Raw genomic sequence first — 14709 nt, 5'->3', positions numbered from 1 at the left:
CACTTTTGGAATTGCCTACCAATCATCATATTGTTTTGGTTCTATATAACAGTAGCAGAGAAGTATGGAGGAGATCAGTCAGACCTAATTTCCCAGTTCTGCCTCTTTGCTAGCTTTGTGTCCTTGGGAAAAATGGTTGATGTATCATATAAATAATTAACTCCCTGTGTGAAAGAGGGAGGGTATACTTCCTACCATGGAGGGTTATTGCAGGAGAAAACATCTTGCATAGTTCCCAGTACTTAGTAGGTACTTAATGAAGGGTGGTTTCTTTCCTGTACTTTAAGGATCAGTTGAGTTTTAGAGCCAGCCAAAGATCCTTCAGAGAGAAGCTTGATGCATATGTTACTAAGTGGGGTCACAATTTAAGATTATATACTGACGCTGATGCAGTTAAAATGGATGAGTTCTCATGAGGATGTGAACAACGATTAATCAAATAAATGCAGAACCTTCTAAGAATCTTTGAAAGCAAACACTCAGTTGGTGGAGCAGTTCTGTCATCTTGGCTAGACGAGATGTGACTATGAAGTAATGAAAGACTTTATTGGCTCACAACGAAGCTATTTAAAATGGTTTAAATTTGTTCATCATGGGAAAATTTTCACTCTTTTTTAGTAAAATGTATGTTCTCAGCTTTAACAGTGGCTCATGTATTTCAGAATTGGTTTGAGGGAATAATACTGGATTGGACTTGTAACAGTTTGTAGGAATAAATTATAAAGCTATCAGTTCTGTGTTTATAACATCATTACACCCCAAGGCAGCTCCCTTTGTCTGTTATTTTCCTAGTTTTAAGAGGAAAAGGTTTTCTTTACTCCAGTGACTTGATTTAGAAGAAAGGTAGATTTTTTCCTTTAACGAGCTGTCAGTTCTGTGTTTATAACATCATTACACCCCAAGGCAGCTCCCTTTGTCTGTTATTTTCCTAGTTTTAAGTGGAAAAGGTTTTCTTTACTCCAGTGACTTGATTTAGAAGAAAGGTAGATTTTTTCCTTTAACTAATTTGGGTACTAGAAGTATGTGCCTAGGACCGAGAGGATGCTTAGAAAAGCAAAGTCTATTGTAAAGTGAAATTTAATCCTCCCTGTAGAATGTATTTAACTATTCTTTGCATGGGTGATTGTCTTTTAAATAAAACAGGTCTTTGCAAGTGAAACTCTTAGAACCCTGTGCCTTTGCTACAAGGAAATTGAAGAAAAGGAATTTACAGAATGGAATAAAAAGTTTATGGCTGCCAGTATGGCCTTAACCAACCGGGATGAAGCTCTGGATAAAGTTTATGAGGAGATTGAAAAAGACTTAATTGTGAGTTTTAGCCTCAATACCTTTTTCCTTGATATTCTGAACAAAATTAAAAATTTTATTAAGTTTTATTTCATTTTTTTATCATGCTTGAAAGATCATTCTAATTTTAGTGTTTGAAATTGTACTTTGGAACTAAGTCATTTGAATTTCTGTTCTTCAGAATAGAAGTTGCCATTCTGAGGGACCAAAAGATTAAAAACATTAGAAGAGATTCTAATCTAATTCCATTATTTTTACACCACTTATTAAAAGTCATTTTGATTTTTACCTAATAATAAACCAGTATTTACTTATTTCATTGTGGGAGTTACTGAAATGATTGATCTTTTGCAAAAATCTTGAAACAAGAAAAATATACCACTTCTAAATGGAACTTTTAAAAATGTAATACCTATTGCCTGTAGAGTTTGGATTCATGAGTAATGTTAAATAAATAGGTAGTATTACCCTTTAGCAAGGGGAACTGGCTTATGTCCGAAAAAGCAACAAAGATATGGTGAAAGTATATTTTTAATGTCCTTGATTTTGTATTTGCATTTTTGTCTCGGTAAATCAAATAGTTAATCCTTTAAGAAAAAAGTTGTTGGCTGTTTTGGTTTGCAGTAAACATGAAACATGGCAGCTTTCCATGTCAGTAGTGGCCATTGGCCCCAGTAGAGCAACAAGTGGGATATTAAATTAGCCCTTCTTTTTACAGGTTGGAAAACTGTAATTATAAACAATTTTTGGTTTATTTGCTAATTCCTTTTTTTTCAAATGTACATTCCAGCTATTGGGAGCTACAGCTATTGAAGACAAGCTACAGGATGGAGTCCCAGAAACTATTTCAAAACTTGCAAAAGCTGACATTAAGATCTGGGTACTTACTGGAGACAAAAAGGGTAATTCACTGTATTGGGAAGCATATCTATTAGCTCACACATATTTATAGCTGCTATTTCCTTTGCCCAAGATGACCTACTCAGACTTTCCATCCTGTACAAACACTCCCTATTTCTTTGGAAGGGAAAATGCTTTCTCTGAGAAACCCTCCTCTGTTATTCCAGCCCACCCTGACCGTGTCCTTCCCTGAACTCCCTCAGAAGCAGAGTTTACTCCTTATAAATTTAGCTTTTGGTCCTGTCTTGCTGATTGTAATTAGTCTTCTCTCTCCAGCCAAATGTGGGCTTCTGTCCTGAAAGGGCCAGTCCCCTGTTCCTTCTGTCTTTCCTGTGCTTTGCCATCTGTTGGACATAAAGTAGAACAGTGCAAAGTGCTGAACAACTTTTTGTTTTCTTGCACATTTTATTGCTTGAAAATTATAATTAAAATTTTATACCCAAGGAAAGATTTTAATTTTTAAATTTGGAGTTCAACAGTAGCTGTTTGGCGTTGACACTCTACTTCAAAAGCCTCCCACAGGAAATCAGATGATATCTCTTGCAATGACATCATGAATGGGTTACACATTCTGATAAGTTAAGGGAAGCACAGCCCTGACCTTAAATAAATACTAAATGGGTGGTAATGGAAAAAGGGAAAAAATACCTTTAGTAGGAGCCCCATGTGAGGGACAGTTGATGGAAATGGTTATCCTTTTATTTCCCCTATAACATTGTGATTAAATCACATGAGCTGAGTGTGTTTCATTTTTTAATAAGCATTGATTTATTAAATAATCAGTTTACATATTTGAAAAACATAGCACATTTTATTATTGAAAACATCTCAGGCCAGACTTTGACTTTCACCTATTTTATTACATAGAAAGAGATTTTTTTCTTTATGTGATTTCTGCGCATCGCTGCATAAAAAATATCATATTTGGTTGAATCTGGTTATGTTTGTGAATTTTAAAAATCATCATTATGATAAAGTTGATTAAACAGTTCAACAGTAGGAATGACATTTGGCTTAACTTTATTCTGTTGTAGAAACTGCTGAAAATATAGGATTTGCTTGTGAGCTTCCGATTTCTGCGCATCGCTGCATAAAAAATATCATATTTGGTTGAATCTGGTTATGTTTGTGAATTTTAAAAATCATCATTATTAGATAAAGTTGATTAAACAGTTCAACAGTAGGAATGACGTTTGGCTTAACTTTATTCTGTTGTAGAAACTGCTGAAAATATAGGATTTGCTTGTGAGCTTCTGACTGAAGACACAACTATCTGCTATGGGGAAGATATAAAGTAAGTGAAGAGTCTGTAGTAGGGGATTACATATTAGCTCATTCTTATGACGACAAGACTAGATGGAGAAGATGGCAGATAAGGAGAAACAGGAGCTAGAATATGTCACTTGGGACAGTTTACCTGTGTTTAAATGAAGCAAGAGAACAACTGGCAATTCCAAGTTATCATGGTTCGGCCTTATTTTGAGCAGATTTTAATTTCAGGGAAATTTGAGGCCTTTCAGGGGCCACTTTCCCCCATTTCTTGGAAGTCCTCAGTGTTCATCTGCTGAAAAAGGAAGTGAGCCTGTGATATCACTAGCAAATTAACATGAATCATATGTGTCTTTTGCCTTTTCAAGGAAGTTTAGCTTTTGAAAGAAAAACAGAAGAAAGAAACAAACCAATCTTAGCTGGGAAGAAAATGTTTGGGTGGGTTACATCATGTAGGTCATCTGTAGTCTAGTCTAGAGGGACAGACCTTAACATTTCAAACCTAGCTTATGCTGAAATGTTCATTAGCCCTGAATCAGAGTTGAAGCAGACCTGGAAATTTAAAATGAAAAGCCCTGTCTTGTTACGAAGCTATAAATGTGCTGCATACGGTTACCATGCTGTGTTTACCGATGGCTTGACAGTTTCATTTATTCCTCAAGCTGTTTCCTTATAATACCTCTCTCAGGCTGTCACAAGGTCAGTTAAACTGTTAACATATACACTCCTAAGATGATAAGGGAGTTGATGGTCATTATTAGTCTTGATAAATTTCTGATCTCTTTTAAAAGTAATAAAAAAATTGGGCCCTAAGCTAAATTAAAAGATAAAATTCATGCAGGCAGCCAATTTTATGATGCTCTTATCCAAGTTTACTTTTATAGAGAGATGAATTATCTTTCTAGATGGTTCCTGAAATGATTATTCCTATAAAATGGTTTGAATAGGTAACTTCATTTTTTTTTTTTCCCTTCTGGCCGTTTAGTGATTTGTCTTGATCACTCACTTTTAAGTTGAAAATGATAATTAGGTTAATATGGAAAAAGGATACTCAACACTCAGTCCTCTAATGCAGTGGTTCACAGTGGGGAGTGATTTTGCCTTCCAGGGAACATTTGGCAATGTCTGGAGATATATTTTTGATTGTCACAATTGGGGAGGAGGGTGCTACTGGCTTCTAGTGGGTAGAGGGCAGGGATTCTGCTAAACATCCTACAGTGCAATGGACAGGCACGTACGATAAAGAATTATCAAGACATCCATAGTGCCAAGGTTGAGAATCTGCTTTTGAAGGTGAAGAATAATGGTTCTGTGTGTGTGACAGGAAGAGTCCTGGGCTGGGAGTTAGGAGACCTTATTCTAGTTTTCCTGTCATCTTGCTGCAGGCAATTTTATCACCTCTCTCTGGCTCAATTTTCTTATTTGTATCATGAAGAGATTGCACAAGATATTTAAGGGCCCTTCCACTCTGAATTCCATGACTCATTTCTCTATCACATGAAAGTGTTATATGTAATCTTCTGAGTAATTTGTTGATATAAAGCATTAAGAATTTCTCAAAAGCAGACATAAGTTTGTTTATGTGGAAATAAACTTCCTTCTGCCCAAGAGCAGTCAATAAAGTGGGGTGTAGCCCAGGGCATTATAATTGAGATCGAGATTGTGTTGCTTGTATACACATTTCCAGCTGTATTTTCCTTTGGTGTCTTTGGCAAACAATGAAGTACCAAGGATGTAGTGTCCCCAAGATGGGTACTATCAAAACAAACAAACAAAAAACAAAACAGAAAATGAGTGTTGGTGAGACTCTGAAGACATTGGAACCCTTGTGCACTGTCAGTGATTGACCGATTTTATTTATTTATATTTTTGGTGGCTGACCAGCACAGGGAGCTGAACCCTTGACCTTGGTGTTATCAGCACCACGTTCTAACCAAGTGAGCTAAATGGCCAGCCCTGATGCAGCCAGTATGGAAACAGTATGGAGGTTCCTCAAAAAAATTAAAATTACGGGGCCGGCCTGTGGCTCACTCGGTAGAGTGCGGTGCTGATAACACCAAGGCCACGGGTTCGGATCCCATATAGGGATGGCCGGTTCGCTCACTGGCTGAGCGTGGTGCTGACAACACCAAGTCGAGGGTTAAGATCCCCTTACCGGTCATCTTTAAAAAAAAAAAAATAATAAAATAAAATTAGGATTATATGATCCAGCAGTCTCACTTCGGGGCACATACTCAAAAGAATTGAAAGCAGGATTTTGACAAGATATTTGGGTTTTTGTTTTGTTTTGTTTTTTGGTAGCTGGCCAGTACAGGGATCTGAACCTTTTGACTTTCATGTTATAACTCTGTGCCGTAGCCAACTGAGCCACCTGGCCAGCCTCGACAAAATATTTGCACACCCATGTTCATAAGCATGTCTACTCACAATAGCCAAGAGGTAGAAGCAACCCAAGTGATTGTCAATGTAGGGATGGGTAAACAAATGTGATGTGTCCATACGATGGAATATTATTCACCCTTAAGAAGGAAGAAAATTATGACATATGCTGCAATAAATGAACTTTAAGGACATTATTAAGTGAAATAAGCCAGTCACCAATAAGTCAAATATTGTACGGTTCTACATATATGAGTTACCTAGAGTGGTCAAATAATAGAAACAGAAAGAATGGAGGTTACCAGAGACTTAGGAGAGGGGGAAATGGGATGTTGTTGTTTAATGGGTATAGTTTCAGTTGTGCAAGACGAAAAAGTCCTGGAGATTGCACAACAGTGTGACTATACTTAATGCTACTGAACTGTACACTTAAAAATGTTTTGGATGGTAAATTTATGTTATTTGTTTTTTGCCACAATTTTAAAAAAATTATATGTCAAAATTTCCTCATAGTCAAGGGCCTACTTATGTTCTTGTACTTTAAACACTTAAATTTATTTTCCCCCAGTTCTCTTCTTCACACAAGGATGGAAAACCAAAGGAATAAAGGTGGAGTCTATGCAAAATTTGCACCCCCTGTGCATGAGCCTTTTTTTCCAACTGGTGGAAACCGTGCCTTAATAATCACTGGTTCTTGGTTGGTATGTATCATTAGTGTATCCATGCCTTTGACTCAAAGGAAAGAAGTTCCTTTTAGGACCTAGTTTAGATGGTTTTATGTATGGACTGCCAACCTAAAAATCTCATTGCCTATATATGAAAGTGTGATTGAAGTCTGAGACTTAAATTATATGATATATGAAAGGAATTATACCAAACTGGTGAAAGTGATTATCCTGGCTTATCAATTAATGGCTAATTTTCATTTTCTTCTTTATAGATTTTTGCATTTTCTAAATTTTTGTAGTAAATATGTTTTATAATCAGAACAACATAATCAATGACATAACCCAAGAATGATCCTTCACATAATTTAAGTCTTGGGAATATTTGGACTTGGTGTAAAAACTAAAATGATTGTAACCCTTTCCCTCTCCAATTTCACACAGAATGAAATTCTTCTGGAGAAAAAGACCAAAAGAAGTAAGATTCTGAAGCTGAAGTTCCCGAGGACAGAAGAAGAAAAAAGAATGCGGACCCAGAGTAAAAGGAGACTGGAAGCTAAGAAAGAGCAGCGGCAGAAGAACTTCGTGGACCTGGCCTGTGAGTGCAGCGCAGTCATCTGCTGCCGCGTCACCCCCAAGCAGAAGGCCATGGTGGTGGACCTGGTGAAGAGGTACAAGAAGGCCATCACGCTGGCCATTGGAGATGGGGCCAATGACGTGAACATGATCAAAAGTGAGTAACGCACAGGCAGCCAATGAGAGCCAACTTGCCAGAGAGGAGAAATGGCAGGATCATGGGGGAGGGGAGGTTAGTTTATGCAGATTTCATCGCTTAGGTGTTCATAAAGCAGACACCCGATAAAGGCATTTCCCCATGATGACTATGTCTGTGACCCCACGCTCGGGAAGCCTACAGGTCATGCAGTAGGAGAGGCAGGCCCAGCAGTGGTACCCGTAGAACACCAAGCAGAAGATGAGTCCCAGATGGGTGAACTTACCCTCATTTATTTCCTTCTTTTACATATATTTGGTGTGGTTTTTCCCCCCTTGCTGATTTTCCTCCCATATTTCTTTAGGGCTTATTAAAAACCCTGATACTTAATGTTTCGCAAAAACTTCTGCTGAGCTTGGCATAAAATGTTGAACTCTCTGGTATTAGTTTTGAGAGTACTATTTTCTCTCACCTAAGCATCTCTTTCTGGGGCTTTTTTCTTACCTTTGGTAAACCTGTGGGAGCTTCACCATTGAGACACCTGGTGTGAGTTGAGAGTGACATGTTTGGCATTGAAGTAAAGCTCCATCACGGTCTCCCCATCGTCCTGACTTCCCTAGAAGACTACCAAGGGTCATTTTGCTGGTTGAAGGACCCTAGTGCCCACTATTAAAGGACTGAGTTCTACCGTGCAGAAGTACAGTTGCGCTGGTCCTAAAGCATGCGGAACCAAACCTGTGGCCCTCATCTGCATCACTGAGTCCTGGTCCATTTTTCTCTGTGTCACTCCCTTATGGGAGTATCTTGTAATACAAATACCCAAACTTGTGAGACATGAGTATTAATCCTCATCCTACTGCTAACATCCTGTGTCACCTTGGGCTTATGCTTAGGCCTTAGCTTTTTCATCTGAAAAGAAGAAAATTATCTCCAGTGTCATCTCCAGCTCTGTGGTATTATTATTGTTAAGATAAAATATTACATGACTCTGTATATACATGTCCTGTTGTGCTGGGTAGTTTAAATGCATTATGTATAACTGGACTTATAATTCAGCCTATTTTATGACTCATGAGTCTGTCTCTTTCTTTTCTTAGAGTCTCCTCCTCCTCCTCCTTGATATACTAAGAATATTCCAACTTTATCTTCCTCAACAGGAGTCCGCTGTATGATGTATGTCTTTTTTTTATCAGTGCTTATGTCTGTTGTCACTGCCAGTTTAATTCCTTTCTGCTGATTTTTGCATGTGCTTGTCCTAGCACACGAATGACATTTCTTGCTCTGAATGAGATTTATTTCTTCTGCAACCAGCTGTAATTTATTTTCCATTAGGTACCCTTAACATAACTAGCAGTGCCAAAAAGGCAAGTAACTCAAACATTGTTTTTATTCAGTTACAATGTAGACTTCTAGATGCTGGCAGGGGAGGGAAGGGGGATGGTTTGCCTTGCAGATTTATCATCTGGTTATGTGACTTAGACTTGAAATCAATTGGTGACCCTGAGTTCACCAATTGATAGCAACAGGGATGGCATGAAGTCAACATAGACAGTGTTGTAGAGGCTTATTTTTCTTAAGTTGTTTCAAAATTTTCATTAAGCTCTGTTACGTGCCAGGTGCTTTTATATGTATATGCTTTTATAGTACATTATGGAGAATCCATTTAGCATGTAAAAGGAAGGAAACTGAGTTCTTGGAAGTATTCCAAGTAGTATTAGTGCCCTTTTGTACTTTGTAAAATCTGTCATCTCTTTTCACTGCATCAAGAATAATATACAGAAAGAAATTATGTTTGTTGGTCATAAAGTAGTAGAGGGAAATTCAGGTGTCAGTACAATCTGAGGGGTCAGCTGGTTAGCTCAGTTGGTTAAAGTGTGGTGCTGATGACACCAAGGTCCAGGGTTCAGTCTCTGTACTGGCCAGCCACACACGCCAAAAAAAAAAAAAAAAAATCTGGCCATTTGCTAACATGTTTCGTGTTTAGAAATGTCATCCAGTAGAGGTGGAGGGAATCGTGACCCACCTCTTTTCACCCCTGGCAAGGATCCAAGGACTGTCATAGAATGCCCTCTCCCTCTCTTGTGCCTGAAGATGTCTCATACCAGCTGTGCGGATGTTGTCTTTTCTTGGTCTTAGACCCCGAGAATGCATGAAAGAGATGAGATACAGGCAGGAAGGATTATTACTGAGGAAATAATCCGTTTGTTAAAGAACTATGAAGGAGTGCCAACCAGTGAGGCATGCGATACCTCATTTGTAGCTTTAGAAAAATCTCGATGCCTGTACTTAGATTATAAGAAAAACCCAGTGTTGCGTTACAGCGCATCTGTTCAGTTGCCTTGAGTTACCCTGTGAACTGTCACAATGTTCATTTCACATATTGTCCTTTGTCTGCTCATTAGAAAGGTTAAAGGACTGGATACCAGGGCCTGGGGTGGGGTTCCACTTCCTTAGTCCCAATAGCCAAGAGAGAATCTCAACATTTTCCTCTGTGGCTTGTTCAGGAAAGAAAAGAAGGCCATGGTTTGGTAGGAAGGAGCAACTTGGCAACCACAACTGGTCAGAAGAGCTACTTGTGTGTTTTGAAAGATATCATAAATATTGGATGAGATGTAATTTGTTCTGTTTTTTTAGAACTGCAGAGTGCCATTGAAAGCTTAGGTTTGGACGAGTCACTACATTTATGTGCTGAATTTTCCAAACTTTGTGTTCTGTAACTAGAGGATTTTTGAAGCTTCTTTTTAGCTGGAAACTCTGCTGAATTGGCAGTCACTTCTTAGGGACTGAGTAATAATAGGTTGTGTTCTGCAACACATTTTCCCTAAATGATCTCATTCTCTGTCTTCATTTTCCTGGCTTTTAAACCTAGATAAAATTTGTAATTCTCTAATTTGAAAATGTTAAGTTGCCCAGCTAGCTCAGTCGGTACAGCATGAGACTCTTAATTTGAAAATGTTATTTAATGACAATTGAAGAATGAATAAAACTGTGACTTTAACTTTTATCCATTCCAGAAACCTTTCCCCCTGCAAAAAATTATGTCTTAAGGTCATGGTGGGCCATAAATAAACCTTTGAAAGTTGAAGAGTGTCTTAGTTAAAACTCTTGATTACTAGTATTGGAGAATGACCAAAACTAGCTTAATTAAAAAATAAATTCATTTAAAAAGATACAAAGATGTCTGTTGCTTCCCAAGAAGCTAGGCCTCAGGAAGATGCTGGAACAGGACCTAGAGTTGCTCCAGGAATCCACTGTCCGTCTGTCTTTCTCTTTAGACTACCTTATTTTTCTGCCCCTCAGAACCCTTCAGAAAGAAATATATGCACTCCACCCCTCACAAATTTACACATTAAAATTCCAGACATGAACACATCTCAATCCTAATTCCAGAAAAACCAAGAAAGAGACTGATTGGCCAAGCTCAGTTTTCTATCAGTTAGGGTTTAGTACAGGAAACAGACCCTGTAGACACTTTAAGGAGAAACTGATTAATACATGGGACTAGGCTTTTTCAGAAGCTCTGGATGTGCTGAAGAAGCAGGTTCTAGGCTGAGTCTCTAACATCTGGGTCACTCAGCAGAAGAGCTTCTCAACTGAGACATCTTTGCAGTTGCCTATCAACATCTGGTCATCTGGAGAATAGATATGAGAACCTAGCTGCAAGGGAGTCTGGAATTTTATTTGCTTTCCCACCTCTTCAATTAGAACAAAGGTGGAATGAAGGTTGAGGGAGCCAGTTTGTAATATCTACTACAGATTATGAGTTCTTCCCATGGCTGACTCAATTGTGGTCAAGGAGGCAGGGACACACAGTGTACACATGGGTGCCTGGAGCTCACCCTGTGGTGGGGAGGGATGGCTTATGAGCTAGGCAGATAATCCAAATGGAATTTACCATCCATATGAGCTCCTTTCACAAATATTTATGGAGGTCCTACCATGTGCTCTGTTTAGCAGCTTATACCTCTGAATTGGAGTTGAGTTCAGGAGCTGGGGGTGAGGGATGCTGAGCAAGAGCTTTTATATTTACTGTTCCATGAATGTCTGTGTTTGTTTTTTGTTTTGCTGTGGAAAAATTTTTATCATCTGATGTTTTGCCTTAAAATCAGCTTATGATTCACAGTATTTTCTCCCTCTGTCCCACAGCTGCCCATATTGGTGTTGGAATAAGTGGACAAGAAGGAATGCAAGCCGTCATGTCGAGTGACTACTCCTTTGCTCAGTTCAGATATTTGCAGAGACTGCTGCTGGTGCACGGCCGGTGGTCTTATATAAGGATGTGCAAGTTCCTACGATACTTCTTTTATAAAAACTTTGCATTTACTTTGGTTCATTTCTGGTACTCCTTCTTCAATGGCTACTCTGCCCAGGTAATATAACATTTTTTTAAAATTATTTTTTATTGAGTAGAGCTCTTCTCTTAAACAAATAAACGTCTAGTTCTGAAAAAACAAATTGTTTCTTTCCTCCCCTTATACTAGGGATATAAAAAAGAACATGACATACTTTCTGAATTGTTTCTAGTGTGCTTCAAAAATATTTCATTTTGTGGGCTGTCTGGTTAGCTAGATGGGCAGAGTGCAGTGTTATAATACCAAGATCAAGGGTTCAGATCCCCATACCAGCCAGCTGTGGGGGGGGAAATGTGTGTGTGTGTATTATTTTGCCTTAAAATTAAGGGGGGTGTATTAGTCAGGGTTCTGTTGCTTATAACGAAATACCTGGAACCAAGGCTAAAGGGATTATATAAATTGGGGGTGATGATAGATCTGTTATCATGTCTGCATTTGTTTTTGTTTGTTTGTTTTTAGTTTTTTGCTGTGATGGGAGTGGGGGATATATCTAACATGTTACAGTAGTGATGCAGCAGAAAAACATCATTAGTAAAAAATGAAGCTAAGTCAGAGCCTGTGTTTGTCCAGACTTTTTTGATGCTGTACTGTGGTGCCATGGTGACAGAGGAGCCTCAGGAGTGAGGGCCTTCTTTCTGTTTCTGGGCAGGACTGTATATAACTCGTGGTCCTGAGTAAGCCCATCGCTTCTATCCCACCCTAAAGAATGACATGTGCACAGTGTTGTCTGTCCCTTTCAGAAGCTTATCTTTTATATTCAAATTCTGTTTTTCAAATTGTTTCTATGGAAATGCTGGCCTTGCAAAATGAAAAAAAAAAATTAAATAGTACTTAGGTGCTTCTGAACCAGTTTCATTGTGTTGTATATTCTAATTCATAAAGGGTATAAAATGTTAAATAAACACTGACTTGATTTCCAGCATTCCAGCATTATTTAAATAGAGTTGACTCTTTTACCAAAACCGTTTTGGTGTATATTCCCCTCCTTTCCCCTTTCTTTTTTCTTTCTTTCTTCTTTTTTTTTAGTCAGGGGGTGATTAGTTTCTAGTTTCTGTGGAAAGGTCTGTGATTCTGCCCATTCCATAGAAACAGACTCGTGTTTTCTACAGGTATAGATGAGGGGTGTTTATTCAGGCAGGAGAAGTCCCCACTGGGCGGAGGGATGCCCCTGCTTTGAGAAGGCAGATGAATGTGTCAACTAGGCTGGAATATGTCTTTGTGGGTGACATAGAGCCTCTGTCATTTACTCACAGACGGCGTATGAGGACTGGTTCATCACCCTGTACAACGTGCTCTACTCCAGCCTGCCCGTGCTCCTCATGGGGCTGCTTGATCAGGTAGGAGCCTGGCGCCGAGAGGATCACTCTGGACAGCTGAGCGCCTGTTGGAGAAATTACAAGCAAACGTCCAGTGCATTCTTCTGGTTTTCACTTCTTCCTGAACAAACCCTGTTACAATTCTGTTGTCAGGCAACAGGATATCTGCTGGGCATCTTGTTTTGTAGTAAAAGAGGATTTCTGTGACTGAGTTGAATTTATTGATAAAAGTGTTTAGTATGCTCCTTTGGACACCAAGACCTTACTGTTAAGACACCTGAGAATCTAATATGTCTTTATAATATTAACTTTCTCATTTTTTTTTTTTTTTTAAAAAGATGACCGGTAAGGGGATCTCAACCCTTGGCTTGGTGTTGTCAGCACCACGCTCAGCCAGTGAGCAAACCGGCCATCCCTATATAGGATCCGAACCCGTGGCCTTGGTGTTATCAGCACCACACTCTACCAAGTGAGCCACAGGCCGGCCTAACTTTCTCATTTTAAAAGTAAATTTTAATACTTTCTGTAACTTATACGTTGAATTCCCAAATTACTCTACATTGCATCAAATAGGAATTCTTAGATAAAGTGCTTTAATGAATAAAAAGGAATCATTTAGAATTAATTCATCAATTTGTATGGGAAAACTTTTTCCCAAAGAATTTGAAATGATATAAATGTATTCTCTCAGCAGAAGATAATGGATTCCCTACATTTTTTGGCCATTACAGTACTAATTTGTTTTCTTTCCTTTGATTTATCATCTTGTTCAGTTTTTGCCTTCCTGAAACTTAACAGCAAGTTGCAGCTCTTTGTGACACATAAATTGTAACATATCTTAGGCTTCTTTGACCTGAGGGATAATACCCCACTCAATTTTGTTCACCCCTGTAGGATGTGAGTGACAAACTGAGCCTCCGATTCCCTGGGTTGTACGTCATGGGACAAAGAGACTTGCTGTTCAACTATAAGAGATTCTTCGTAAGCTTGATGCATGGAATCTTAACGTCGATGGTCCTCTTCTTCATACCTCTTGGAGCTTATCTGCAGACCATGGGACAGGACGGAGAGGCACCTTCTGATTACCAGTCTTTTGCTGTCACAATCGCCTCTGCTCTTGTAATAACGGTCAATTTCCAGGTGCGTGGCTTTCTACACCTGTATTTGGTATCTGTCGGTACCTGTGTTTCTGCACCTATGCTGGCATGCACAGCCACCTGACTCCCACTGTGCCTCTGCCACTTTACAAAATATGAGTGCTATTTTCATCCCTCATACCAAGCACACTTCTTATTTCTTTCCTGAGTCAAGGAAGGTTGGGTTTCTGATTGCTCAGTATTAAAGCCAAAATCATGCCTAAAGTGCTGAATTCTATTTTCAGAATTCTTAGATTCTTTCTTGCTGACTCCTCAAAATGAGTGCTGTTTTTCTCTGGTTTCCCAACAGATTGGCTTGGATACTTCTTACTGGACTTTTGTGAATGCTTTTTCAATTTTTGGAAGCATTGCACTTTATTTTGGTATCATGTTTGACTTACATAGTGCTGGAATACATGTTCTCTTACCATCTTCATTTCAATTTACAGGTTGGTATTTTCTAAATTCCAAAAAATAAATGTCATTAGTTTAGATTCTGACATAGTTTTTAGGTAAGTAAAAAATATATACAAAGTGTAAATGATTATTTGTGAAAATTAATGTCCTGGGGCTGGCTGGTTAGCTCAGCTGGTTAGAGCATGGTGTTAGGGCCAGCCCGTGGCTCACTTGGGAAAGTGTGGTGCTGACAACACCAAGTCAAGGGTTAAGATCCCCTTACCAGTCATCTTTTAA

At 38.7% G+C, this 14709-nt stretch overlaps 2 protein-coding genes across 2 annotated transcripts in view; one reads left to right on the top strand and one right to left on the bottom strand.

The window, feature by feature from the left end:
* The window catches only part of ATP8B1 (ATPase, aminophospholipid transporter, class I, type 8B, member 1), a 64399-nt gene that overhangs the window by 45353 nt on the left and 4337 nt on the right, over nucleotides 1-14709 (top strand). Inside the window, exons 17-25 of the mRNA XM_008586096.1 lie at nucleotides 1144-1308; nucleotides 2078-2189; nucleotides 3406-3481; nucleotides 6404-6536; nucleotides 6945-7233; nucleotides 11359-11582; nucleotides 12818-12901; nucleotides 13775-14020; nucleotides 14327-14465. Of these exons, the coding sequence (XP_008584318.1) occupies nucleotides 1144-1308; nucleotides 2078-2189; nucleotides 3406-3481; nucleotides 6404-6536; nucleotides 6945-7233; nucleotides 11359-11582; nucleotides 12818-12901; nucleotides 13775-14020; nucleotides 14327-14465 (1468 nt within the window). The remainder of the gene's footprint in view (nucleotides 1-1143; nucleotides 1309-2077; nucleotides 2190-3405; nucleotides 3482-6403; nucleotides 6537-6944; nucleotides 7234-11358; nucleotides 11583-12817; nucleotides 12902-13774; nucleotides 14021-14326; nucleotides 14466-14709) is intronic.
* On the bottom strand, nucleotides 2446-3271 carry LOC103601678. The gene is made up of 2 exons (XM_008586097.1): nucleotides 3247-3271; nucleotides 2446-2582 (listed from the first exon to the last, which is right to left on the bottom strand). Exons 1-2 carry the CDS (start codon nucleotides 3269-3271, stop codon nucleotides 2446-2448), a joined length of 162 nt encoding a protein of 53 aa, XP_008584319.1.

The sequence above is a fragment of the Galeopterus variegatus genome, unplaced genomic scaffold (assembly GCF_000696425.1).
Source record: "Galeopterus variegatus unplaced genomic scaffold, G_variegatus-3.0.2 Scaffold3826, whole genome shotgun sequence".
NCBI lineage: Eukaryota > Metazoa > Chordata > Mammalia > Dermoptera > Cynocephalidae > Galeopterus > Galeopterus variegatus.
The sequence above is the reverse complement of the archived record's forward strand: the minus strand, read 5'-3'. Positions and strand labels throughout refer to the sequence as shown.